This window comes from Ostrinia furnacalis, unplaced genomic scaffold, assembly GCF_004193835.3.
Source record: "Ostrinia furnacalis isolate ACB-3 unplaced genomic scaffold, ASM419383v2 OfSCF3133, whole genome shotgun sequence".
NCBI classification, from domain to species: Eukaryota; Metazoa; Arthropoda; class Insecta; order Lepidoptera; family Crambidae; genus Ostrinia; species Ostrinia furnacalis.
This window is the reverse complement of record NW_021133372.1, coordinates 181,328-209,056: the sequence shown is the minus strand read 5'-3', so window position 1 is coordinate 209,056 and position 27,729 is coordinate 181,328. Positions and strand designations below refer to the sequence as shown.

The window sequence follows — 27,729 nt, the reverse complement described above, 5'->3', positions numbered from 1 at the left end:
GATTTAATCTCAGATTCATAGATTAGATTTTGTTTTGCTTTTCTATTGTTTTTTGTTTTCTTGGTAAAAAGAGATTTATACAAATTGAACATTTGCTGTGGGGAGTCGAGATTTATCAAATCGTAAATACCTCAACATGTTAGGAAATTGGATTGGAATGTCGCAGACGAATTTGTTTCGCTTCAATAATGTCAATCGGTACTTTATTAATATTTCTTTTACATTTAGAGACGAAAAGGTTTTGATTTTGCGAGAAAATGGTGGTAATGACATCACTAAACTTGGTCCAAGTAAAATAGGCACTTTCACATATCTATCGATATTAAAATAATATTAAATTACCTGCTATGACGCGTGACGCAGGGACTTTACTTAATTGTTTATAACTGATAATATTAACAATAATTTTGCCATTTTCCGGTAGGAATAACCGTGCAGAGCTAAAAGGTAGCCATTTTGTAATAATTTATGCTATTTTGAAATAAAAATATAAAAATATAGTCTGATCTGTCCTGTGAACCGTGCATTAGTATCTGTTAGTTATTTTTTATTACTATCCTTATGAAAAAAGTCCTTAGTTTCATACAGTTTCACAAAATTCGCTCGCACGATTTGGGCTTTATATACCTAAGTATGTATAAAATATGGTGTATGTTTGCTTCACGAAATATCTTCATTGCCAAATAAATCATTCGTTAAATTGTAACGAGTGTCACAAACATAAATCGTGATCCCATATCACGAATTACATTTGCGGCATTGGCTCGTATGATGCCGTCGAACTAGCGTAGCAACCTTCAAAACGTTAATGAAACCGAACAGCTGCTAAAGCTCTTAGAAACAGACTGGTCCTGTCTAACGTCTGTTGGCCATAAACAGCTGAAGGTCTCAATCAAAGACCGAGCACTGCGAGCTTCCAACCCGATATATACCAGGCTAAACAACACCTGGCTGCACTATTTATAAATAACACTGCACTGCACTTCGTATATCCAATCACCTTATTCAAATCATCGTTCAATAGGATACACTGTCTCCGAAAGCAATAAATTAACTGTCAACATAACCACACTTTCACTGTTTCGTTCCGCCAATTTTATAACACACTTTTGGGACACAAACCGACTGAATCAAATCGATTTTTGGCGTTACACTCGAAAAAACTAGTCCGATCCATTGATAAAAAGTTTGTAATAAAGTTTTGAACATCGAACGCACACACGAACTTCAAAACATAACTAACGTAACGTTCGCGTAAACAACGGCTGCGCTCCGAAGTTGGTGCGTTTGCGTCAACTGACGCAGTGCTGCCATATTGCAAGATGGCGGCAGTGTGGCCAACATGACGCGGCCTCGCGTCAGTCAACGGCCTTTGATGAATGGGGCGAACGAATGAACTTCGTCGAACCTGTTTGATGCGCCCGCGCTGGGACTCTCACGCAGAGATTGAAAGGAAAAAAACACGCGTGGTCTTACATAATGTATCGTATAACATTATTATCTCATTATAGACTGAAACATATTCATGCTGCTGTATTATTAATGTTATGGATGTGAGGACATTGTACCTAACTGTTAAGAAATATTGACTATTTATTTCTTATGAAGAAATAAATTTGATTTATAGTAAAATTCATAAAAGTATTTTTTCCACAAAAAGCGCGTTTCACGCTAGAGATTGAAAAAAAGATTTACTAAGTATACGAAAGCCATGAAAGGAAATTGAATACTGTGTTCAAAAACTTCCTAAGCATGTCCCTGTTTCCAGGAGCTCTTTTCCATTATTAGTTGCGGGAACTTTTGCCGAATTTATACGAAAACTTCGTTAGGAATTAGGCGAATAACTGAACAACAATTTGGATCCTGTCCTTGGAGAAATACCCATATATTAGTGCAACCCAGAGTTGCTTAATTTATTTATGGAATATTAAAATTGTAGGAATATTTCCTCATTTTCATACGCAATGTCTGTTTTTAAAGCATTCAGTTTTAGCGAACTGTAAATGACTGGCATTAAAGTTTGTGTATTTGTTCAAGTTGTTCAAAGTCCCAAACTTTTAATTGAAATCAAAAATACACTTTCCGTGTACTTAACACGTTCGTGCTCAACTTCGTATTGGTTTTCGTTTGATTAATTACCGAAAACTTGCAAACGCGGACAGGTTAACTGCGCGGTTTTAGGAAATTCCGCACTTTTTCTGCGTGTTATTCGTAACTTAATTTTTTAACTGATTTATTGTAACGGATTACAAAACGTTGCCTTTATTTCAAACTTACCCATCCGTTTGGTAAACGCAATTGGATCGCGTATTTTAAAAGTTTTGTGACATGCCGTGCCATTCAATTATAAGCTCCAGTTTTCAGGAAGAGTGGTAGCATTGGTAACTAATTTTTTAGAGACAAAGAATAATATTTCCCTCGCAATATCACAGAACTGTGACTCCGGTGTTTTATTTGGCCACTGTATTTCCCAAGTTACTACTTATAGGTTTATTTTTAGATTTTCATAACTTTCTTTATCTTCTTTCTTTCAATTCTAACTAAATAAATTAAAAATACTTGGATAGTTACAATATTTATTATTAGTAAGCCTTCATGTTTGTCAATATCATAAAAAAATAATTATACAAAAATAATTTGAAGTGAAGCAAGTCGTTGTTTTATGCAGAAATCACTTTACAGCATATCATCCAGAAGTGAACACTTTTACCGATTAGAAACAAAGTTATATTATCGGATTGCAACATACCATTACACAGTTTTTTTGTTACGTCTCGCTGTACTAATGCTGGTAGTGAAAGTGCTTGGGAAAACGTATTACGTGCTGTACAATTGTTTTCTGATAATTACCACGGTGAAAAAGTAAATACGGAAAGGGAGGGTCGATCAAACAATAATTGCAAAGTCCTCATGGTGAAATCGTTAGATAGTAATTCTGCCACAATAACTACCATAGTTATTAATACAAGCAGTAGTTTACGTAATATCTTCTGAGATATTCTACATTGTCAAATAAATAAGTTTTACACAGGGAAATGAATATAAGTTTGAATTGAAACTCCAGTCATTCATACTTCAGACTTTATAATTAATTATTTATTTTAAGCTCATAAAGCTACTATTTATGATTGGTCGAATTTTAATACTCAAACCAATGAGAGGATTGAATTATTATTGAGTTTAATTTTGTCTTAATTAGGCTGGGTTGCACCATCTTACTTTAACTTTGACAAACGTCAAAAATCTGTCAAACTCCATACAAAAAACACCGGTTATCATTAGTCACGGTCTAAGTTAGGTGATGCAACTCAGCCTTATGCCCGTTTTCACCATCAATCCTTAATCTTTAAGTGACCCCTAAGGTAACACATAACAGGCAGTTTGTTTTCATAGGGGTCACTTAAAAATTAGGGATATATGCTGAAAATGGGTATTAGTCTCGCTTCATACGCGGATATGACGTGTGTTCAGCAGTGGACATCATATGGCTGAAAATTATGAATGGAGCGATTATAAGTATCACGGCTTTGGTCTTCGTATTAAAAATATATTTTCCTACAGAACATTTAACGTAAACACTGCACTATGTAAATGAAGCTCAAGGAGAAATCTGATAAGTTAAAGTTCGGAATTCCTGCTACTAGACCGTGACATTTGCTGTGACACGTAATATTTTATCCCAAATATCAGCAAGTAGTCGTTTAACCCCGAAATTATACCTTATTTGCATAAAACTGTTCTATAATGCAGGAAGGGAGAGTAAGTCTATTCAGTACAAATGAATCTCAAAAATAGTAGGTACATAGATTGATTAGCCAGTTTAGTTATAAGATACGAGTATTTTCATAGATAGAAGTCATATCGCACTATCCAAAAGTTATTAGATCTCATGTAGAGTCAAGCTTAATGTCCGAAAGGCATTAAGTCCGCCTTATGTACACCGTTCTATGTGCATATAAGTTTTAAATAAATAATAATAATAAGCTTTTAACATCTCAATGTAACCTTGTTGGTGTTCAAATAAATAAATAAATCTACATGCCCTAGTAGAACTTATCAAAACATAAATGGCTCAGCAGTTTTTTTCTTGTTGTGTCGACAAAAAACCTACACAATGTCACAGTAGCCTTCATTAAATCATCCTGAGTGCAGTTGTTTCGACATCTTAACAGTTTCGTGACAATTTTTTTTAATGTGACGGATTTTTGTCTGTTATTTTTCTGATTTAGGCAGGTCAAATTCGTGCTAAACCTTCCGTTCCTTTTTCCTGTGTCCAAGGAGATAGTGAACGAAAGTTTCGATGTGATGGCGACTTTTTCATGATTTTTTTATTTTATTTGCAGGTTCTGTTCGAAGTGAGCCTTCTGTCCCCGTATCCCTTGTCCAAGGAGAGCCGCACGCGACACCAGGACTACGGCATTAAATCATGATGTTCACGCGCCTCAGTTACTTCAGCCCGAAAATTTTTCGCCGAATTTATTACCTGGAGCGTGTGAACTTTTTTATTACCGCCTCGTTTGTGCCGAAAATATGCTAATGACACACAATTGTGTTTTAAGGGACTAATAAAGTCGTCGGGAAGTATTGGGACCACATTTTTAGGAAATGTTTATCATAATTAAAGCGAACGAAGTTTACCAGCGATCAACCGTGTTTATTAGTAATATTTAGGACTAGCGGCCGCGCGACTTCGTACGCGTGGATCCCGTTTTACCCCCTTAGGGATGGAGTTTCATAAAATCCGTTCTTAGTGAGCATCTACGTTCTAAAAGGAACCGCCATGCAAAATTTGAAACTCCTACCTCCGTGCAAAATTTGAGGCTTGTAGTTTGTGAGATTTCGTAATGAGTGAGTGTGTCAGTCTTTTCGCTTTTATATAGATTAGAGATGATAAATATATACAGTGTGAGTCACGTTAAAGTGTACATATGAAAATAGATAAAACTAGACCTATTTTTATCGACAAAAAAGAGGACAAAATTTTTTTTAGATTTTTTTTAAAAATTTTATCTAATTTTTTTTCTTCCAATTACTTATTGTAAAGAAAACGTAATAACTTTTAAACTAAGAGGTATATCCTGATAAAATAAAAACAGTAATAATGCTAAATAACAGGCAATACTGAAAAAATACATAAAATACCCAGAAAATGCCAACAAATAATAAAAAATGAGACTTTTTGAAAAAAATCTGCTTAAAAATTCGTATTTTTTTGGTTATTTGATAAATTTCTCAAAAAAATGCCCCTATAATAGGTAGTTTTTATTACTTTGTATTATTCTCTATCGTATTATCTTTGTAAAACCAAAAATCGCATGTCTCTATCCCTATCACAACATTTGCTATGATCGTTTGAACAAAGGCCTGCCACAACATTATTCTCCGCTACAGGTAGAGACAATTTTAATTTTAACTAAAATGCTTATTTTACTTCGAAATCTTTTGTTTTTATTTAAAATCTAACTTGTCTTTATCAAAATTACAAATCTAGAGCCATTTTCAGTTTCGTTGTTAATGAAGCGTTGAATGGCGCGCCCGGAGAGGCTTAGTTCAAACAATCATTGCAAACGTTGTGATAGGGATAGAGACATGCGATTTTTGGTGTTACGAAGGTAATACGATAGAGAATAATACAAAGTAATAAAAATCACCGGTTATAGGGGCATTTTTTGGAGAAATTTATCAAATAACCAAAAAAACACGAATTTTTTAGCAGATTTTTTTCAAAAAGTATAATTTTTTTTTATTTATTGGCCTTTTTTGTGTATTTTATGTATTTTTTTATTATCGCCTGTTATTTAGCATTATTACTGTTTTTATTTTATCAGGATATACCGCTTAGTTTAAAAGTTATTACGTTTTCTTTACAATAAGTAATTGGAAGAAAAAAAAATCGACAAAAAATTTAAAAAAAATCTCAAAATTTTTTTGACCTCTTTTTTGTCGATAAAAATAGGTCTAGTTTCATCTATTTTCATATGTACACTTTAACGTGACTCACACTGTATACCGTTATTTCTGGATCATCATCAGGTCATTTTGTCTCCACTGCAGGAGCACGACCCTCTCTAATTTAGCAGCAAATGGAAGATTTGGCCAACACTCCCCACGCTAGCCAGACGGGTTGGGGATGTATTCTGGATAAAAAGTAGAATTTTCCAAAGCTTATAGATAAAGATAACGCTCAAATAAATAAGTTTGTGATCTAGTAAAATTAGGTAGATACGCTATCTAATCTACGCAAATAAATAAAATAATATATACTAAAGTCCTTGCCACTTAACAGCTTCAGTCGGTAGGTCAGGGCAGAGCTTACGAGCTAAGCCAGCTTAGTTTACTTAACGTGCCTCGTTTAATTAGTTCCAAAATAATAAGAATTAATCTAAATAATCCAAAATAGCAGACGAAATATCACAAGAAATTAAACTCGGACGTGGATGTACATTTTAATTTGCTAAGCTCGCTATAAGAGCAGATTTAACTTGTTCGTTCAAGCTTAGGAAGGATTTTCAAATTAGATTCGTAACTCAGGTGAAAGATAGAGAAAATCCTTAGCAGAGCTAGTAATATTTAATGTTTTTTTTTTTTAGATTTTCGGCAATATAATGAATGTAACTTAATTAGTTTAAACAAAGAGCTTGCTGACCTAGTGGTTAATACAACGTCAGATATGGTTGCTAATTCGAATCTTGCAGGAAGGCTTTAATAGGTACAGACAATGACATGACATAATTATGAACTTTATGATTTTGCATTACCTGTTATTTTGCTAGAAACATAGTATAATCTGATGTTCTGTGAACTCTACATAATAATGCCAGTAACTTGCGAGAAAAGATTGTGATTTTAATCTAGTCATTATAGCATCTTTACCTAATCCTAAGTACAGTCAATCACAAAAACACCAGAGTGTTGCGTGATATGACAAACTCGTCGCTGCTATTTATCACGTGACGACTAACCGTATTTAAAATGTTAATTAGGCACAAACTTCATCAGCTGACCCTCACGTTGACGAGTCCCATTAGCGCAGTTGTCTCGCGTCAAAAACGCAATTGCCACCCCTGGATTATATTTTGATTTTAAATGGCATGAAGCTTTGTGCCTGATTTTATAATCAAAAATATTGAAACAAATACAACCATAAAGTTCACTTATCCAAAATTCTACTTAAAATATCCATTATAACTTTAAAATTAATCAAGTAGCCAAAGCTCTAAGTTTATTTTTCGTTCGCAAAGGAAAGAATCGTATTTTATCAGTTCATACATATTGTATATTGTATTGCGAAAGCTTTTGGCTCTTTAATTAATCTTGAATCATTTTAATGATACAAGCTGCTTGTTATCAATTAAAATATGTAATAAAAGTAAGTAGGCATGTCATGAGATAGAGTCAACTTACTTCGGCTAACCTTATTATATTATCACAAAACATCAAGGGCCTAGTCGGTCTTTTGTATTTAGCCTCTATTTCCACCCGGCCGTGCTCAAACTCACAATTTTTGCAATTACTCTATAGAGATCGTATGCAAATGTCCACTCTACACTCCAACCGTAAAGCGGAACTCCAAAGAACTAAATTCTGACAGCTCTCGTATCCTTCTGCCGTCGGTTTAAAGTCTGTTTTTGAGTGCCATCGACGACAGCGCCAACCAAAAGAATTTTGTGTTTCAGTACAGTCGGACTAATAAAACTTCGAGTCGATTGGACCTAACGATGATTGCGGAGCGAAAATTTTCGCCGACTCAAATGGTCAATTAAGCAGAGATGTCCTCCCTACGCAGTATTGTTAGCGTAGCCTGTGAAACTTTTCCTTTTGAAATGGAGAAAAATGTGCGTCTCGTTGGATATAAATGCTGCGTTTAAAAGAGTGGACTCATGAAGAAAAATGATGAAAACATTTTTTTAGTTGTTTCAAAGAGTCTTGCGAGTAGGTAGTTAGTTCTCAAATAAGCTTTGAAGTAAGTAGTTACTAGAATTGTGGCAAAAACTGTGATAAGATAAAACGATAAAGCCTTTAGAAGTGAATTTAGTATCATAACAAGAGTCTAATCGTCAAAAGTTTATCCAGTAAATCGTATGACTTAGTACTTAGTTGAACGAATTTCAGTAAAATACTTTTACTTAATTCAAGCCTGTAACAATGTTTTTGTGAACACATCGTTCTTGCACATCCAATCTCGAAAACAATCGTTTTGCGATTTCATTCACTTTTGTACAGCAATCGTTTAGGAGTTTCTACTTGTTTTGCATAGAGATTAGCGTGAGAACTCTATTGTAGATAGCGATCTTAATTTCGACAAGTTACCGTGAATAGCGACTACATACGTCAGGTGTAATTGCCAAGATTCTAGATAATGGAGACTATAAGTGGCCGCTAAATAGCATGTTTAATAACATACAAGTCAGTGTTTAGTCTAAAGTAAACGATTCAAATTGAAATACGTATCATAATGTTTTAGCTTCCTTACGAAAAAGTGAATTAAAAGCCACGGAATACACTAGGACACAACAAACAAAATGTCTTGTATAACTCAATATGTTGCAGCAATGTTCCACAAACTGTCCCGAACTGTCCCTCAGTGTTTCGCGCAACATTCTACATTTCGTGTTGACACTCTGTAGGCAAAAATAATCCCTGGGAAAATCACGTAGTAGATCAGCAACATGTTCCGAAACATGTTTATCCTTTTGTCTCCTAGTGTTGTCAATTAAGGTTTATTTTTTAATAAATAAAAAAAAACAATGTTACATTACAAACGAAAGTTTATCCACAAAAGACTGATTTTCCTATGGTTTCATGATTTGTCTGATTTTTGAGTGTTCATCCACCATCCGGTGTTACTCAAAAATAGACTTTGTGCCGACGGCAGAAGGATACGAGAACTGTCAGTTAGTTCACCAGAATTCCGTGTAACGTTAATCCGTGCAGGTGAGTGAGGAGTGTTCTCACCTAGTACTCGAGATATCGCGTGACAAGTAGCTCTTCACGCGTACAAATAACGAGATTGTAGTAACGAGATACCCGTGACTGGTCCAAATTAGGCGCCCATCCCATGGTGAAAAATAAAGCTTCTGTTGTAATTTATTATTATAAAAGGATGATGGGCATATTGGGCGTTAAACCAACAGAAACAAAAAGTATACTAAATTAAAGCTTAATACTAGTACTTCATTTCATAGTATGACAACAACCCTGAAATACGCCGGGATACGGAGATAGAGGTCGTTGAATATGCAAAGTTTCCATAGTATTTCACATACACACTATTAATAAAAATAGTATTAGGTCAATTACATTGCTTTTATCGATCATATTGAGAGTATTGTATCTTTTGTATCATATCTTACTATCGATTCTATCGATTTAGTAAGTATGCATACCGAATAAATCATAATCGATTAATCGATTGCAATAATCGATTATATTGCTAAAAATAAGGAATTGAATTAACAATCAAATGATAGTAATGATGGTAATCAGCAAAATCGATTAATCGAATTGTTAATCGATAAATCGTTTTTTGGCAATTCGATTAATAATCGATCCGTGATCGATTATGTGACAACACAACAACTTAACTGGTAGAAATCCCATTGAAACATGACTGTGTTCATGTCATTTCTCTAAATGGTACCTAGCTATGGTCCTACGCTTATAATGTAGAACATGGTTTAAATAAACCATTTGTTGGCCCCACTCCTGAACTGTTGGACATAATAATGGATAAATAACTAAATGTATTTAAAATGTAAGTAGATAAGTGATAAGTATATTAATTAATAATATTTTTTGTTTGCGTAATAAAGCACCTATTACTATTACACATTATGTCAATTTCCAAGCAAACCCGGGAGTTTTTGGTAGTTATTTATATGAAAATATATGTCTGATATTAAGTCCTAACAAATAGTAGTAGTTACATTTCTGTTGGTTTTACGCCCAGATTCCATAGAAAAGTGCCCATCATCCTTTCCTTCTAAAAACTAAAATAGTATTTGTCGGACATCACATCTACCTTTCGTTTCAGCCAAGACAAGGCATTCTGCAAAGGATTTCCACAATGACCAGACTGCTCTGCCTACTTATTAACAAAAAAATTCAACAAAAAAAGCTTACATAAACTTTAGTGTGCTTTCAGGTTCGCAGACTCTACCGCACCAAACTTTACACGTTCAAGAATACTAGTACAAAATGTAACCTAACATCGAGATCTACGAACTTTGAAAGGCAATAACCTTTTATATTGCCCTCTGTTTTTATCATTCAGGCAGCATCACGCAATACTTCAGCCTCAAATTCTAATGGTGCAATCGGTCAGAGTCCCATTTCAGGTGGGCAGTTTTTACTGTATCGTTTTATGTCTCGATTCTTGTTACAAATATGATACGATCGATCCTTCAAAATTGGTATACAGGGTGGTAACGATAAGTGAAGTAAATGGAAGCTGGAAACATTGAATTTTCGAATAGATTCAGTTTATTATGTAACCTATATTGATACCGTTTAATAGAGCTGTTGAAGCACTTTCAGGATCAGTAACCAATTTTTTTATATCTTGTTTAGTTTAGAAACAATCAAGTAAAATTACGTAATATTTCCACCCTGTTAGAAAGTTAAGTTCCAGAAGTGCCTAAAGCTGTCATAATAAGAATAGGCTGTTGAAATGTTATCGAAAAGTCTCTAAGATGCTTTTGAAAATAGTTTGAGATTTTCATTATAGATAGAAACTTTTCTCTCAATAAGAAAAGTACGGTTAGGACAGAAAAATTTCGAATGCCTACGCCTAAATTGATATCGTGTTAATTTTGATTGCGATTTGTATAAATAAAGTAAAGAGTACTTGGAAGGTAGATGAGGTAACTTATACTATCTGATTTGAAAGCAAAAACTTTTTAGCAGTGTCAAATCATACAATTTAACAATCGGTGAGCAGATTTATCTTACCATGGAACCCTTGAGCAGTTCACGGATACCACGTTAAGAGACTTACGATAGATAGACCACCCTTCATTTGTCGATTTTTCGCTAACATTCTGCTACTTAAGTACGACATCCAAATAAATTGAGTAAGATGGCGCCCACCGTTCATCTGACTTGTTCTAACAGTACCGTAAATTATGCTAAATGTGCTTCAAAGGTTTTATTTGGCCTGCCAATGTATTCAGGATGGGGAAAGGCCTTGCCCATGAATTCTAAATCAGACCTTTCTGTGAGTGGAGCCGTTTTTTAAATACGATGATGTTAAACAGATCCTTCGTAGAAGTAGAGTAACTGTAAGATTGGCACTTTGGAAATTGGGGAATTACTCTCAGTTTTTTGCGAATAAAGATTAGTTAAGAGTAAAACATGAATATTCATTTTCGATAGGATCGGACTGGCGTGCCAACGCACAAGCATGTATTATACGATCGTATTCACAAACGTTACTATGTGATCTCACAGTGCGCGTGGACGCACAGGGTGACACCCGCACCAATCACAGAGCTCTATCCCTTCATTTGATTTTGTTCACTGGGATGAACATTCAATTGAAAAAAATAATATGCCGAGTGCATACGTCTTAATTTCTGGTAAGTTTTTTTTTTTCACTAGAAAATATACTTAAGTTTTGGTAGAAAAATATTTTTATGTGCTAGTCACAGTCTGAAAGTGTTAATTTTAGCCAAAATGCCGGCCATAGCGAAGACCTGGCTTTAGTGTCAAGGTGTTTATTCAAGCTTTACATGTTTTTTATTATAATTGAGTAATGACAGTGGTTTTAACGTATTGCATAGTGTTCATGCTTAATAACTTGATTGATTTACAATGCTCATTTAATAAATAAGCCATGTTATACCAGGTCAAAGTCGAGTGTTCATCCCAGTGAACATTGCCAAATTACTAATAATCTTTGATTGTTCATCCCAGTGAACGTTGTCAAATAGGCTATGAAACGTTTATTTTTGCTTAATTTTATTTCAGTGGACTAATTTCTTTATTTAGAGGAGCCAAAAATAATATGAAACAAACAAAATTAAAAGTTTTGTTAACTAAATTAAACATTAAATAATAATTTAGAGACAACATTATGTTATAAAATAAAAAAACGTGAATGAAAACTCAATAAACTCAAGATTATTATACACATTATCCACAAATATACTAATTTTCTATGAAAAAATACCTAAACAGTTATAATAATTGGGTATAACTACCGAACCCGTATATTTGGGCTTATTATGTTATTGTATTATAAAAATTAATAATATACTCAGTATAAAACGATATAATTTGTGTGTAAAAATCAAAATATATAAATATGAGACCACCTCAAATTCGCATGTGTAATTTCTACATAAGGCTTTTTCAACACACTAGTCTGTTTTTAATTGCAAAAATAACATGTTTATTTTTAGGGTTTCGACTATATTTTCACGTGATGATAAAGTATATACTATAACATTATTATTTTACTCATCTTCTTTACGAAGACATGTTTTTACATTGAACTACACTCGGAAATATGTATCGTCTGCTTGCAATGGCAGCAAATACTAGTACGGGTGTGCACAGTGGCCAGTTGACAGGCCACCTTAAAAAAGAGCGCGAATTTTTGATTGCGTGTGACGTCTTTGAGCGCTGGCTCGTTTCTAGGCCAGTGTGCTTTATTAGCAATCGTTTATGATCATAAGGTTCGACATTGTTACAAAAATCATTGAATTATCGGCCGTAAAGTGACTGTCCAGTTTACTGGCCACTTTGTATGGGCCGTCCTATAAAGGGTTAAGAATTAATAAATTGGCATGCGCAAAAATTTTCACAATTTAAAATGACGCTTCATGGTCGACTGAAAAATATGCTAGTAAGTAGTAAATAACTGTTATTTACTATTTTCTTCCCATTTACCATTAGAGTGCCCAGTGGACAGGAGCCCAATGCCAAAAATTAAAATAAATTAATCATGATAAGAGCCAGATGGATGAGGCGGCCAAATTAATTTAGGTAATTAGGTTTCCAGTTTAATTGCCAGCGAGAGAACGCCGGTATCACACCGAGTTCCATTAATTTTAATGGTTTAATTCAACCCAGTTGGTGACCTCGAGTGCATATTGTACGCAATGTTTTAAACAAAATAAGTACACACAGTTTTCTGTTTTCTTTTGAGATGTTTTTGAAAAGGAACGCAACATTGATTCAATTTATTGGACGTTTTCATGTTAATGTATTGAATGTTAAATTTGGTTTACAAACAACATTTTTTTTAATAAAAAAAGGCTTGTTTGCCAACATAATATTTTTATAACTAAATCTCAAGAATAATTTGTGTGCTTACTTACCTACTTTACTTGGTATTTCAATAACTAATTTCGAAACTCTCTTCTGGGAAAACTACTTTCGTCTGACATGTTAGGCTGGCACTATACCTTTCTATTTCACACTCCCAAAGGGTAAAAGGGATGAAAAAGGAATAAAGAGCGTTTCAACCCTATTTTCAATTTGCCGGGAATTCCGCAGGAGTCTGGAGATTAATTTGCTGAAGTGGAACAAATTGTGTCCGAGTGGGAACGCGGGATAACTGCTGCTAACAAATTTAATACTTACTACATGGAATTAGAGTATATTTTATTTGCTTTCAGCAATTTAACTCACGTACTTTTTCAAAATGTTATTTCATGTAAGAACGTATTAAACAAACCACTGTGCAACACTATTAAATTATTTTTTAATTGTTATTGTCATGTTATTATTTAGATACTTTCAGATAATACTTTCATAATCATCACTTCGTTCGTTCATTAAGATCATCGCACAAAACGGCGGTGACCTCTTCAAAAATTAGTCAAATGATTATTTAAACCGATTATGGTGAGTCCCCTTTACTTAAAGATTAGGAAAATAACAAAAATGATACCGCGAGCTAAAACCGTACAGCGCCATCTAGTGTATAGTGAGTCAAGAAAGATGAAACCCGCAAAAATGGTTCATCGACGTAGCTTAAACCTAAAGTAAGCTTTTAATTCTGAAAGTCTGGCTGAATTCGGAAATCTAGATCAGACAAGCATTTCCCGCGTCGACAAATTAATCCTGGTTTTCGAGAGAAAACTCCATTTAGGAATCTGGAAGTGAGAACTTTCAATATTTAAGATGACTGTTAAGGATTTCGCATGGTGAACTCGTACGTTAGGTGTGCTTGCTAGCAACTGCGTAAAAAATGACATAAAATGTATGACAGGTTGTACGGCGCCCCTGTGCATTCAAGAACTAAAATCTTCATAGACTTTTTTGATGTACTCGCTAGCGTAAAGTAAGTAAAGCGTACCTACGTAAAGTCATGGTAAGCACACAGATAAACACTAAAATGCCTATCAGTATGTAGAAATTAACGTTAAATAATTTCAGAATAAGACAGAAAAATAGGGCCTGTATGCCTCGTAAATAAAACTCATAAACAATTTTCCCTCTACAGTCAAGAGCAAAAATTTTACCCAGCGAAGAGCGAGATGTTGAAAGATTTTCCTTCTAAAATGAGGGGACTGTAACCACAAATTTTAATTCAAAGTAATCAAACGCCACGGCTACCTGGTACAGTCAGCTGCAGAAGTTTTTTAACATCTTTCTAATAGTTTTAGTGCAGGATCGGACATTGTGGAAAACCTTGGTGGAGGCATTTATCCAGCAGTGGAAGTCATTTGGCTGAAACAAACGAACGAACATGTTTTTTTAACTTAAAAATAGGCTTAATAGGATCCTTGATGATGGTGAGTTCCGGAATATTTATTAGTAACTAAATTATTGCTAAGTAGGTAATATTTTGAATTCTCGATATAGCCGAGCTCTATTTAAAATCAAAATCCAAAAATATTTATTCAGTTTAGACCACAAGTGGCACTTATGAACGTCAAATATAGCAAACAATAAAAAGAAAAGGCATTTAGATTTAGGCAGTTTGTAAAGATCATAAAAATTATAAGTTCATAATGCGTTATTAGAATAAATTTTACAAGACCAAGTGTTACACAGTTGGTTTTATAATAGTGCTGAATAAATAAACCTATAATATGATTTTTCAGGAGGGCATTTTAGGACAGTCGATTTTTTTTTGAGACAAATCATAACATTGTTAAAACATGTACATATTTTTTGAATTTCCAACATCTAACCTTTACAAATAATGATGAAAACTGTTTGAGAAGAAACTCTGGCACAAATTCTTGTTGATAGTATTAGGTAACAGCTGTGTTGTTGCCAAGATTTTATGAACCGTAATAAAAACTGGTTGTAGGTGAACTTGTACCCTTTACCTGTCGTAAAAATGACATTTGACACGAAAACATGTTTATAGGTTTATAGCGAAAGATTTGACATGCTCAAAGGAAAGAAGGATACGCATGCTTCTAAAATATTGCAATGGTACCTACATATTTATTTCTGTAACTGAGTGTACTAACTTAGATTGCAAATTGGGATCTAATTCAGATATTAATGAAAATAGGTAGGTACTACCCATTTCGTTTTCACAGTTTAAGCCAAGCTTAGAAGTTCTATGATAACTAATTAGTTTAATCGTTTCATAATGATTTAATGCTCAATTACGTACTTTGTAGTTAGGTTTTATGTCTGCCGCAGTTATATACGTAGATTGTTTTAGATTATTAACTTAGGTAGATTACTAACTAACAATACCACATAATAATATAATAAATTAGTTATTTGTAATAATTATGCAGATTGTATTGTCGTATTTATCACTCCGATTTTGCTGTCGTAAATTTTTCACGACGCGTTTTCTCACTCTCTATTTTACTCAATCTTTTACGATTTCTATCCCATAGTAGATCGTAAACAATACTCGTATTAAACCTAAGGGCATAAATATTAGCAATTAAATAGCAACTTGATGAAAATTATAGCTTCAAGTTTATTGCAGTAAAGCCCTAAAGGTGTAATTGAAAAAAAAACATTTCAGTCCCACTGAACACGAGTCATTAATTTATACGACAAATCCCAAAGTCAACAGTGTAGCGCAAATAGTACAGCAAACACTCATCTGCATAATATAATCAAATTCGCCCTCGTTAGCGTTCGCGGTGTAATTATCATAATTTCTGTATTCTTCGGCACGGCCGGGGGATTGTTAAGAGTTATAGTTCACGCATCATAATAACTTGCGGAAAAAAGTTTTTGGTGGAAAATTAAAATTTTGGCAGCCAAAAAGTTAAAATTTTAGTTCTTTTCGATGTTTTTTTACAAATAAGGGCAAATCTATACTAATATTATAAATGCGAAAGTAACTCTGTCTGTCTGTCTGTCTCTCTTTCACGCCAAAACCACTGAACCAATTTTGATGAAATTTGGCATAGAGATACGAGTAGTTTGAGTCCCGGGAAAGGACGTAGGATAATTTTTATCCCAGTTTTTGAAACAGGAACGCGCGTGATAAAGTTTTTCTGTGAAAGACAAAATTCCACGCGGGTGAAGCCGCGGGCGGAAAGCTAGTGATTTATAAAATAAAATAAACTTTGAAAACGATTCTTGCAAGAAAGAAATAGTATTTCGATCACTAAACCCACGAATAGACTTTAACCAACTCCTTATGGGGGATGCCTAGTAGATCAGAAGCTGTGAAGTAACTAGGAAAATATTAATAGTACGCTCACCAAATGTAAATACTTACTGACTCTTTATACACAAATCATTCACTTTCCCCCGTATTCCTAAATAGTTGGAAATAGCCAATCGCCAACCCAATAATCATTCATCAATCCACACAACTTCTCCAGTAAGCCTGTGTGGAGTTTTCCCAAAATTCCGGAATCCTTATTACACTCAAAGGGTACAAAGCACCCTTCGAAGGCGTGTTAACCCTAGGGCTACCGTCTGTCCGAAAGACTGAACATTTTGGCGTTTTTCAGCTTCCTGTCGGACTTTCTCTGGCTTTTTTGTCAACTCGAGGCAATAACATTAGATCGTTCTATCTATTCTTCTAATTATCTAATTAATAATTAATATTTTTAGCTCATAGCTCTCGCTCGAACGCTCTCAGTAGCAGTAATGATTTGGTGGAAAATTTTCAAAGTTATGCAGCCTTTACTTTATTGCATGATTATTCAATTCATCTTTGAAACCTTCTTTCTACTTAGTAGCCACTTTATAATTGGAAGGAGAAAGCCTTACAAGTTTAGGACGGTACTTAAAAAGGCTTAAGATGGCATAATTTGTTATTCGTTAATATTTATCAAGGTTTTACTTGCTGATTTGACTAACTGTCAGTAAGAAAACTCGTGTAGAGTCGTGTAAATTTTTTGGACATTTCCCAAAATACATATCCGGCTTTTTACGGACTTTAAAAACGTAGGGTTACTATGATGGTAACCCTGCGTGTGGTCAGACCGTGCATATCTTCATTTCGTGGTACCCGAGACCATGTGCGCGCCTTTTGCGCATCCATTCGTAGTCGAGGGTTGGGTTTAGAGTTTTATTACCATGTGAAAACTTGGGAATTTAAATTCTCACGAATATAGGAACAGTTGGTGCGTCGGTTTGTTTTGGATTAGGTAATTTTTAATTCATCATTTAGTAAGACAAATTGGTGAAAATGTCGATGAAGCCACTGATCGTGATACATAGGACTTTTTTGACAGTGATATGAAAATTAGGAGTAATAAATTCATTATTCTGAATAGGTGGATCGCTTTTTTTTTTGCTTCTCACGTAAAATCTCACGATGGTTTTTAATTTATTTACGTGAATCCTTCTGAATCTTATGCCATGATCTAAAATTTATAAATAACTAGCTGACCCGGCGAACTTTGTTCCGCCTTAATAGCAATAAATAAGCAGACTTTTTTTATTTCGAACGGGATAAAAAGTATCCTATGTCCTTCTCCTGGCTCTAAAGTACCTCCCTGACAATTTTCAGCTAAATCGGTTCAGCCGTTCTTGAGTTATAAGTGGAGTAACTAACACGACTTTCTTTTATATATATAGATATCAATAGACTGAGTGTCACCATGGGAATGCCTTGAATATACTAGGAATTTTCAGACATAGTGACGTTTTAGCTTATCCATATAAATATTCATGACGAGAAACCTACACAATATTTTAACCCCTTCTCAGCCAAACTTCAAACCGCCTACTAACGTAAATATGGGTAAAGTCAAAAGTTCCTGCATTGACAGGTTAACCCTGCAATCACTAGGCATGGACGTAGCGCAGTAACTACATGCTGGGGCACTTAACCCTCAATTACCGCGGCCCGTGGGCGCAGTACGCAGCTCTATAATACCTGAAGCGGAGGTAATGTTTAGGGATGTTTCAATTGGAGCTATCGATAATTGAGTCTATTGATATGAGATATCCATGTGAAGGCGATACTACTAGACTGACTCTCATTTTGTTCTCAAGACTATACAACGAACACATTATATTGCTGTAGTCAGATATGGAGATGGGTACTAGAAGAAGGACAAGACAACATTTTTTTTATCCACAACGAGGAAGCTCTTGGCATATCTCACTTGATGGTAAGTGATGATCAGACCGAAGGTGGAAGCGACCTTCACCCGGAATCCTCAACCACGAAGGAACTGGCTATCTTACCTCTAACTGCCGGAACACAAAAATGCTGTTAACATTGTTGTTATGGCGACAGACTTAGGTAAGATGGTGGTAGCTAGCCAGGCGGACTTAGAACAAGCCCTACCACCAACTAAACCGAACAGAAAAATCCTCCCCCACTAGGAATCGAACCCGGGACCTCTGCGTCTGAAGCAGGTGGTCTTACCACTAGACCACAAAGGCGGTTAAAAAAATATTAAAAAATAAAATAAAACGAGATTAAAGTTAACCATATTAAAAACGTCAGGACATACATGTTAGTGCCTTATGTTTTTTGGATGGTACTCAGAAATTTATTTTAGTTAAATCGATTTTGCATACTACGATTTGCAATGTAACAATAACTTAAGAAACTTTGAATCCTAAGAAACCACACAGTTTCCAAGTCATACACAGTTAGGTCTCACAAAACAACTTTAACGGGCAGTCACGTGCATCAATGTAACAACAAATATAGTAATAAAAAATCTTACTACGAGTAATATATAATACTAGCTGACCCGGCGAACTCTGTTCCGCCTTAAAGGCAATAAATAAGCAAATCTTTCCTTATTTGCTCACCGTTTAGACCTACCCTGGACTACGACATTTTAAAACCAAAATCAGCTCAATCGGCCCAGCCGTTCTCGAGTTTTAATCAGACTAACGAACATCAATTCATTTTTATTTATACAGCGTGAGTCACGTTAAAGTGTACATATGAAAATAGATTAAACTATTTTTATCGACAAAAAAGAGGTCAAAAATTTTTTGAGTTTTTTTTTAATTTTTTATAGATTTTTTTTTCTTCCAATTACTTATAGTTAAGAAAACGTAATAACTTTTAAACTAAGCGGTATATCCTGATAAAATAAAAACAGTAATAATGCTAAATAACAGGTGATACTAAAAAAAAACATAAAATACACAAAAAAGGCCGACAAATAATAAAAAATGATACTTTTTGAAAAAAATCTGCTTTTAAATTCGTGTTTTTATGGTTATTTGATAAATTTCTCCAAAAAATGCCCCTATAACCGGAAGTTTTTACTACTTTGTATTATTTTCTATCGTATTACCTTTGTAAAACCAAAAATCGCATGCCTCTATCCCTATCACAACATTTGCAATGATCGTTTGAACTAAGCCTCTCCGGGCGCGCTATTCAACGCTTCGTTAACAACGAAACTGAAAATGGCTCTAGATTTGTAATTTAGATAAAGACAAGTTAAATTTAAATAAAAACAAAAGATTTCGAAGTAAAATAAGCATTTTAGTTAAAATTAAAATTTTCTCTACATGCAGGCGGAGAATAATGTTGTGGCAGGCCTTTGTTCAAACGCTCATAGCAAATGTTGTGATAGGGATAGAGACATGCGATTTTTGGTTTTACAAAGATTATACGATGGAGAATAAAACAAAGTAATAAAAACCACCTATTATAGGGCATTTTTTGGAGAAATTTATCAAATAACCAAAAAAATACGAATTTAAAAGCAGATTTTTTTCAAAAAGTATCATTTTTTATTATTTGTTGGCCTTTTTTGTGTATTTTATGTATTTTTTTAGTATTGCCTGTTATTTAGCATTATTACTGTTTTTATTTTATCAGGATATACCGCTTAATTCAAAAGTTATTACGTTTTCTTTACAATAAGTAATTGGAAGAAAAAAAATTCAATAAAAAATTTAAAAAAAATCTCAAAACTTTATTGACCTCTTTTTTGTCGATAAAAATAGGTCTAGTTTCATCTATTTTCATATGTACACTTTAACGTGACTCACACTGTATAGATTATATGCGAAAGTTTGGATGTTTGTTACTCTTTCACGCAAAAACTACTGAACAGATTTTGATGAAACTTTACAGTGTTATTGTTTACAACCCAGAAAAACATATAGGCTATAAAATTTATGACGATCTGTGACAAACTAAATTTCACACGCGTGAAGCCGCGGGCAATAGCTAGTATAATAATAAATTAACATCGATAGTTTATTTTACCGATATCACAACACTACCCCAGGCAGGCAGTGCAAAACGCCTCCGTTACCTGACCCCGATGCCCGTTGATCGGTGAAAGCAAATTTCCCCACAAATACGGGCAATGTCACCCAAATGTCCGATAAGGAGCCAGTTTATTTAGTACTCGTACCCTTTTAGACTTGTATTGTTGGGAGAAATCGGAACTTAAAGGTAACAGCTAGCTAGGTATAGAGTATTTGAATCGACTCTACACGCGTCGATGGTCAACTGAATAAAGACTACCCTTCGGAAATGGATTTACAAAATCCATCCTGATTTATTTATACTTCTAGATTATTATTATAAGTTCGGAAGTACTTTGTTGTTTTGAATAATTTTGTTGAGAGTTTAATGTCAGTTTTTACTTGCTACAGATCCTAAACAAGTGGCACTTACTTATTGATCGCTCCGAAAAACGAATGTCTTCACGAAACGAAGTAACTCCATACAAAAACATAACCCTCCTTCTGGCGCAGAAGGGTAAAAAACGGCGAAACGGAGATGCGAAGCCTTTCGGAATTACAACTGCTAAGTTTTTCCACTTGTCTAGGGTGCTGAATACAGTCAAAGTTTGAGATAAGAACCATGGGTGGTCATTAATCTAAGTTTTTAATTAATAGTTCATACTAATGTGTGCCAAATAAACGTATTTTCTTTGTTTCTTTCTATACGGTTTTATAAGAAAAACGCTAATCCAAATTCTATGTAGGAATAATAAAACGAACATTAACATATTTATTTAGTCGTCAAAAAACGTTTGTTAAGCTGCCCTATAAGGCAGCTATCCTACCCACTGACTCATTGACTCAGTTTCCTAGAAGTCTAATCGTCAAAACCCACCCAGGTTTGTTGTACTAAGCTATATTTGTGCTATAGTTAGCTCTACTTAATACAGGGTGTAATAGGTAAGCGTAAGTAATCTTTTTATTATTTTCAGCAATATCAATGTATCAGTCTAAAAGCAAAAGATTTCCTTTGTTTTTAATTAATTTACATTTCCCTTGTGTACCATAACGTAATAAATAAACCACGATTGAGGAAAATACGTAAAAACTTTTTTAATTGCTGAACTCATTTGGATAATTGATCCACCATAATAAATTAAGGAGTAAAAAAAAAAATAAAGGAACCTCATTATGGTCAAGGCTATTTTAATTTCTTAATAAAATATCAAGTACTTTGCCCAAACAAATGTTTTGACAACCCAGAACAGACTGTCCTAGCGACTGTAGCGAGGAGAGCCGACCCCAAATAATAGGAAATGGCTAGGACAAAGAAGAAGAAGAAGGTAAAAAACCAGTACATACTCAATTATCGAAATCGAACATTGACCTTAGTTTGTTGAAAGCCAGCATGGTACACCCTGTATAAATATAGCTAGCTCTACACCTAATAGAACACAAGGAATTCGCTAACGAACGCTTTTTAGCATGCGCAACGCGGCGCTCTGGCCAGACGCTCAGCACGCCGGCATAATTTCAATTCAAAGCGAACTTTTAAACGAACTTACTAAACTCAAAACTGTGCAAGTCTGTTCAATTCCCCCAAATAAGGTTCTAATAAAAGTGAAATTAAGTAATTAAACAGCAATGTATAAATTACCTTATAATAACCTTAAACAGCAATGTATAAATTACCTTATAATAACCTTAAACTAGTTATTCTGTGCCCCCGGGAGGGGCTGTGGTAGAGAAGGCTTTGTCCGGAAACCCACAGTTTCTTCCCAGTTATGGCGAGTGACGGAGTACAGGGGTCTTTTTAGTGGGTATGCCTCGTCCTTCTGACTTGGTGAGCCCCACATAACCTACCCTGTTCTTGCAAGTTAGGTAGGCGATTCAAGGCATTTTTTCCCCATAAAAAAAGGTATTCTGTGCCCATAATTTTCCAATACATGTTTCGGGACTATTACTACCTCTTGTTCTCACTCCTTTTCAGTCTGACTACATTTAGGGGAAACCCAGGATCTATTGGCTGCCAAAAAAAAACAAATTGAAACAAGTGAAGGCCAAGTTTGTGTTGAGGAAATTTTGCACTGTCATTGGAAGCTCTACCAAAACTATAGCCCCTCTTTTGTTACTTCTATTTATGAGTATTTGTGTTTGCGAGACATAAGACCATGTTTTAAGCAAATAAAATTATTTGATTTGATAAGATTTGATTTGAGGACTACCTTATGACTTATCTTATTTTATAGACTGGCCCAGGCCTTCATATTTTTAAGTTGACGACTTTGGGAAACTTGGCACTTCTAAATGAAAATTAGAGGAAAAGCACTCTATGAAAAAGATTGTCTTTTTGACAATGTTAGTAACATTAATACATGTCACGTGCGAAGCGCGTTTGCTGGCTTAGATGACCTTTTAAAATGGCACAGTCAAGAGCAATGTTTGCCATTATAGCCACAAAAATATCAACAGCCATTTATGTCGCACTCAGGGTCACAAAATTCCTATATGCATCATTTATGTAGGATTTGATTTAGGTTTCAATAATTTTTAAATGTCAAACTTGATTGTGTCATTGTTTTTAGCCATTGAGCTCGCAAAAGTGAATTTAACTGTAGGAATATTTTCGAGGAAGTTTAATATTGATCGAGACACTATACCCAGTATTGCATGTACATCGAGCACTCAATTGAATGAATTGGAAAAGGATGGGTCAAGACTTCTCAAAGAAATTCAACTCTTATGAATTCACTTTTATTTATGCTAAAGAACTCGACCCAACTCTAGTGGCGTTTCTGTCCCTATTCCGTTAAAAACGACAAAAATTCCTGGACTCTCAGAGCGCAGTGCATTTAAAATAAAATTCCGACGATATAAAGAAAATGCGGCGTGCATTCACTGACGAAAAATGCGACTCTAGCTTTTAAATAAGTGTAAATATCGCGCACAAGTTCAGTTTTAAAGTTAAATAAAATGTTGGGAACGTGCTGGATTTTTAATCGTGCGGACTAAACTACTAGTCTGACGCCCGTATTCACAAAAATTACTATGAGATCTCACAGTGTGCGTGGACACACACACTTAAGCAAGCATCGTTTGTGAATACGGGCGTAGAACAATATCTCAAGAAGTAAATATTCATCTACACTAATATCATAAAGAGGAAAACTTTGTTTATTATAATCATAAATATTGCTAGAAATAAAAATACAATAAAAGTTTAAGGGTGGTTAGCTGGTTTTAAATCAAAGTTAAGTTAGAACTTATTATAGTGGGTCTCGTTTTGCATTATATCCTATCGAGCCCCAAGTTTTTATCGCTCTCATAAACCCCTTACAGGCCGATGTCGACTTTTCACATAGAGAGGATTCACATAGATATCGTTAATACTAATCGATGTACGTTAATTTCGTCTATTATCACCCAAACTTCGTTTCGTTTCAGCCGAAAGACGTCCACTTCTGGACAAAGGCCTCCCTCCCCCAAGGATTTCCACAAATACCGGTCCTGAGCCGCTCGCATCCAGGCACCTCAAACCTTACCCAACCAAACCCAAACTTATTTAGGTACTATCCTGCGATGAATTTACCAAGATGCTGTCTCTACACATCTTAAAAATATTGGTTAGACTTTTACTTGATTACAATCTATGTAAATAACTGAGAAAACATGCCGCTTATTAAATTAATTAAAAGTCACTGATGATTTTAAGCACGAATGAAATACAGTTGCATAATTTACTAACCAAATTATGCAGAAATTAATAAGCGATTAAGAGGGACCCGATGGCTTACTCCGACACTTATTACGTTATCGTGCGTACGCCAAAGTGTGACGCGAAATAATTAATTTAATGAACTCATTATACAACTTCCTATGTTCATTAGCACGGAATCAATTGTGCATTTCCACGCGGAATTAAAAACGAAAGTAAATACTTTGGGTGACGTTATTATCAGTAATGTAGTTGATATTTTAATAGGCTTAATTAATTGTGAACGTAGAGATAGAAGATAAAGTGGAGCGTTTTATTCCCGGGTTTGTTGTCACTGTTTATTCCCAAAGTTTATTGTCACTGAGTAAGATTCCAGTTTCGTTATAATAGCAGACTTTGTAGGTCTATTTAATTTTGGACAGTTAAGCCCCGAATAAAAATGCAGATAAAACAGAATTAACACACAATATTTGATTGTTAACTTGCACTTTCGTGGGTTGACTTTTGGTATAATTTTGTGAATGTTGAATAAACTTTACAAAAATGCCTTATTTAAGGACAGAATAAATTGAAAACATGATAAACTTACTTATTTTCTTCTTCCTACACCTCTTAAAAATCGCTCTACTTTTTATCACCAACAAATGAGCTCACTTGCTATCATCACCACGACTCTTACGTATTGGATTTCTCACACGATAATACTTCCTTCCGATATCGCTCGTAAAAAAGTAATCGGTTACTCGCAAACACGACGGTAACAAGTTAACAGCAGTAACTATAGTAGTAGCTTTGTCCCACATACGTGGGAGCAAATATTTTGATTGCCGCTTCATCGATTGTTATTATGACTTCAACTTCAAAGTTGTGTAATCGATTGTTCGAGCGCTCGTTACTCATCGCGTGTAATTTTGAAGCTTCATTTGTCACCGAATGTTATTGGTTGCTTGAGTGAACACTGAACACGCGTATTACAAGTACTATTTGGATTATTGTGAGCATTAAATTATTTGCTTGAAGATAGAGTCCTCGCGTTACTAACGTTCGCAACACATGCTCGTTAATCAAATTCATAAAGCGAATGTTCGCAGAGAGAGTTCGATACAAAAATATACAATAAATATACCCTTTTATTTTATTAATGTACCTCGTTCGTGGTTATGAATGGGTTAAGTTTTCGTGGAACCTTTAACCTTTATGCCAACTAAGTATAACCAACAATATGGAAATATTTTTTCTGAAAATGTTCTCATTATGCAATTTTCCATTGTTCACAGGCTATGCCGATGCCTTGCTTGATGAAAGCACCGACAATTAAATTGCATTGTGCAAACCAAACGTAGTTAAAATCCGGCGTTCACGTCGACCGCAATTAATCAATGCTGATTGCAATATCGGGACTCATTAAAACTTCATGATGCATGTGCGCAAGTAGCAAATTGAACATTTTATTTACTGCTTCGGCTATTTACATTCCCAATATTTTAAGGACTCACAGATACCTACGTTATTAATTTGTTTGCTATGTTTATGCCCTTAGAAAATATTACTGTGCGTTACTGATTAGTTGTACCTAGCTCATTTACATTCCTAAGTGAAACACTACACAGAAAATGGCGTATGAGACTTTACCAATTACTTTGCTGTTGATGATGATCTTCTTATTAATTTGTTAGATAACTTTTTGTGTCAGATATCTGAGACTCAATCAGAAACTGATAAAACTGATCCTAAGAATTTTGGTAAGATACTCAATCAGATCAATGTAGACTTTTAGGGCTATTTTTCACCAGGACACCATGGCGGCGCAACCAGTCGCTGGCTACCAACAAAATGTATGCAGCTTTGCGCAACCAAACGGACACCAGGTGAGTAACTCTTTAAAGAGCTGCATACAATTTGTTGGTAGCCGGCGACTGGTTGCGCCGCCATGGTGTCCCGGTGAAATATAGCCCTTATGAATTACAGAATATCGTTTCATGTTATCATAATATGTAGAGTTCTTCAATAATGTACAGCATTTGTAACCAAATATTCCCTTTCCTTTATGGAATGACCAGTTGGCTGCCGTGAACAAACCTCCACGCAGGGCATCTGCTACGAAACATGTCCACCCTAAAAAGTGATCGATGTGGTCAACGACCGAAGCCTACGGAATTCGCGCGCGATCTTGTAAAATGACGCATTAGTGGACAACAAACTTTAAGGTATACCTTCCTTAAAGTCTAATACCATAAGGACTAAGTTCCTTTACGCCCTGTGGCAAAAGATTTTGTATCAGTACTTCTATTCACGAAAATGACGAGTCGTTTATTAAAGAACCTCCCAATAGACCCAAGTAATTTGCGTTTCCATCTCACTTCTCTCAAAATACAAACATTCCGATTTTACAAATTAAGGTCTTTGTAAATGTTTAACTTTCAGCGTGTTTTGCGATTCGGCCTAATTAGAAGGGTTAATTTATTTATAAATAATTTAATAATATTAACTTGAATTAGATTTGGAAGTTTATTTGGTAAATAATTTGAGGGCGTTGTGTTGATTCTGAATTATTATCATAATGTTTTAGTGAGAGTTAACTTTAAACTTTTCAAATAAGAATTGGTTTTAGTAAGTTTGAGCCTTTAAGGCTACCCAAAGAAAGCCAACGGAAAAAAATCTGTGAGTAATATAAATCTCACTTCCTTTCCTAAAAAGGATAAGCTTAAACGATTTTCTTAATTGAGCACATTATCTCCCAAAAGGTTCGCTATTATTCCGTCCATTTGAACGACTAAAACTAAATGAATACGTACGTTTTAGCTTTATTTTGATGCTGTTCTTCGGACTCCAAGACAACAATCCTTGTATGTCAACAATGCTCCGAACATTCATTTACTAACACAAACACACACTTTTTTCTCACACACATTCACTTGAACTGTCATATTTGTTGTCAAAATGGTTTATTAGGTTAAAAAATACAGTTAAACTAGAATTTTTATAGCGAACGTGGTCGTAATGGTACGTCGGTCACAATACAATACATACAAAGAGCCATGCGTATGGGCAGCTGTCAGAGGTCTCCGGTAACGGCCGCCAGTTGGCGCGGCGGTCGCGCGAATGAGATGGCAGCATGCGTTATCATCCGTTGTGGGAAAGAGATGAAGCACCAAAGCAGCCTTAAAAGCTCTATATGAGGTTGCGTATTGGCACGGATTCGAAATAATATGCGCTATAAGAAGGCGTCACAATTTTCTGGTTTTGTTTGTGAATGAGTACTCGCATAATAGTGTACGAATAGGTTTCATTGAAGTGTTTTTGCAAACGCTGCCTGTGAGAAGCGTTTTCGCAACGAAAACAATAGTCTAATTAGTAATTTACGAGTATTTCGGTTGGCAAAAAATACTTGTGTTCTTCTCAGTGGATTGATTTTTTTTACCTTATTTAATTGCTTTTGGAAATACATACTTTGGTAG

General features: G+C 34.8%; 1 protein-coding gene across 9 annotated transcripts in view; it reads right to left on the bottom strand.

Moving 5' to 3' along the window:
* Window positions 1-27,302, bottom strand: part of wake (ankyrin repeat and fibronectin type III domain containing protein wide awake) — a 78,224-nt gene extending 50,922 nt beyond the window's left edge. For 3 of the 9 annotated variants that reach the window (XM_028310857.1, XM_028310864.1, XM_028310862.1), the window contains exon 1: window positions 1,001-1,312. Coding sequence is in view for 1 of the 9 variants with exons in the window: in XM_028310865.1 (XP_028166666.1) it covers window positions 27,067-27,145 (79 nt within the window). In the remaining 8 variants the exon portion in view is untranslated. Of the gene's footprint in view, window positions 1-795; window positions 921-947; window positions 1,313-27,066 lie in introns of those variants that run through there. The other 6 variants (XM_028310858.1, XM_028310860.1, XM_028310863.1 and 3 more) reach the window with 3 other exon arrangements.
* Between the last annotated feature and the right edge of the window lie 427 nt (window positions 27,303-27,729).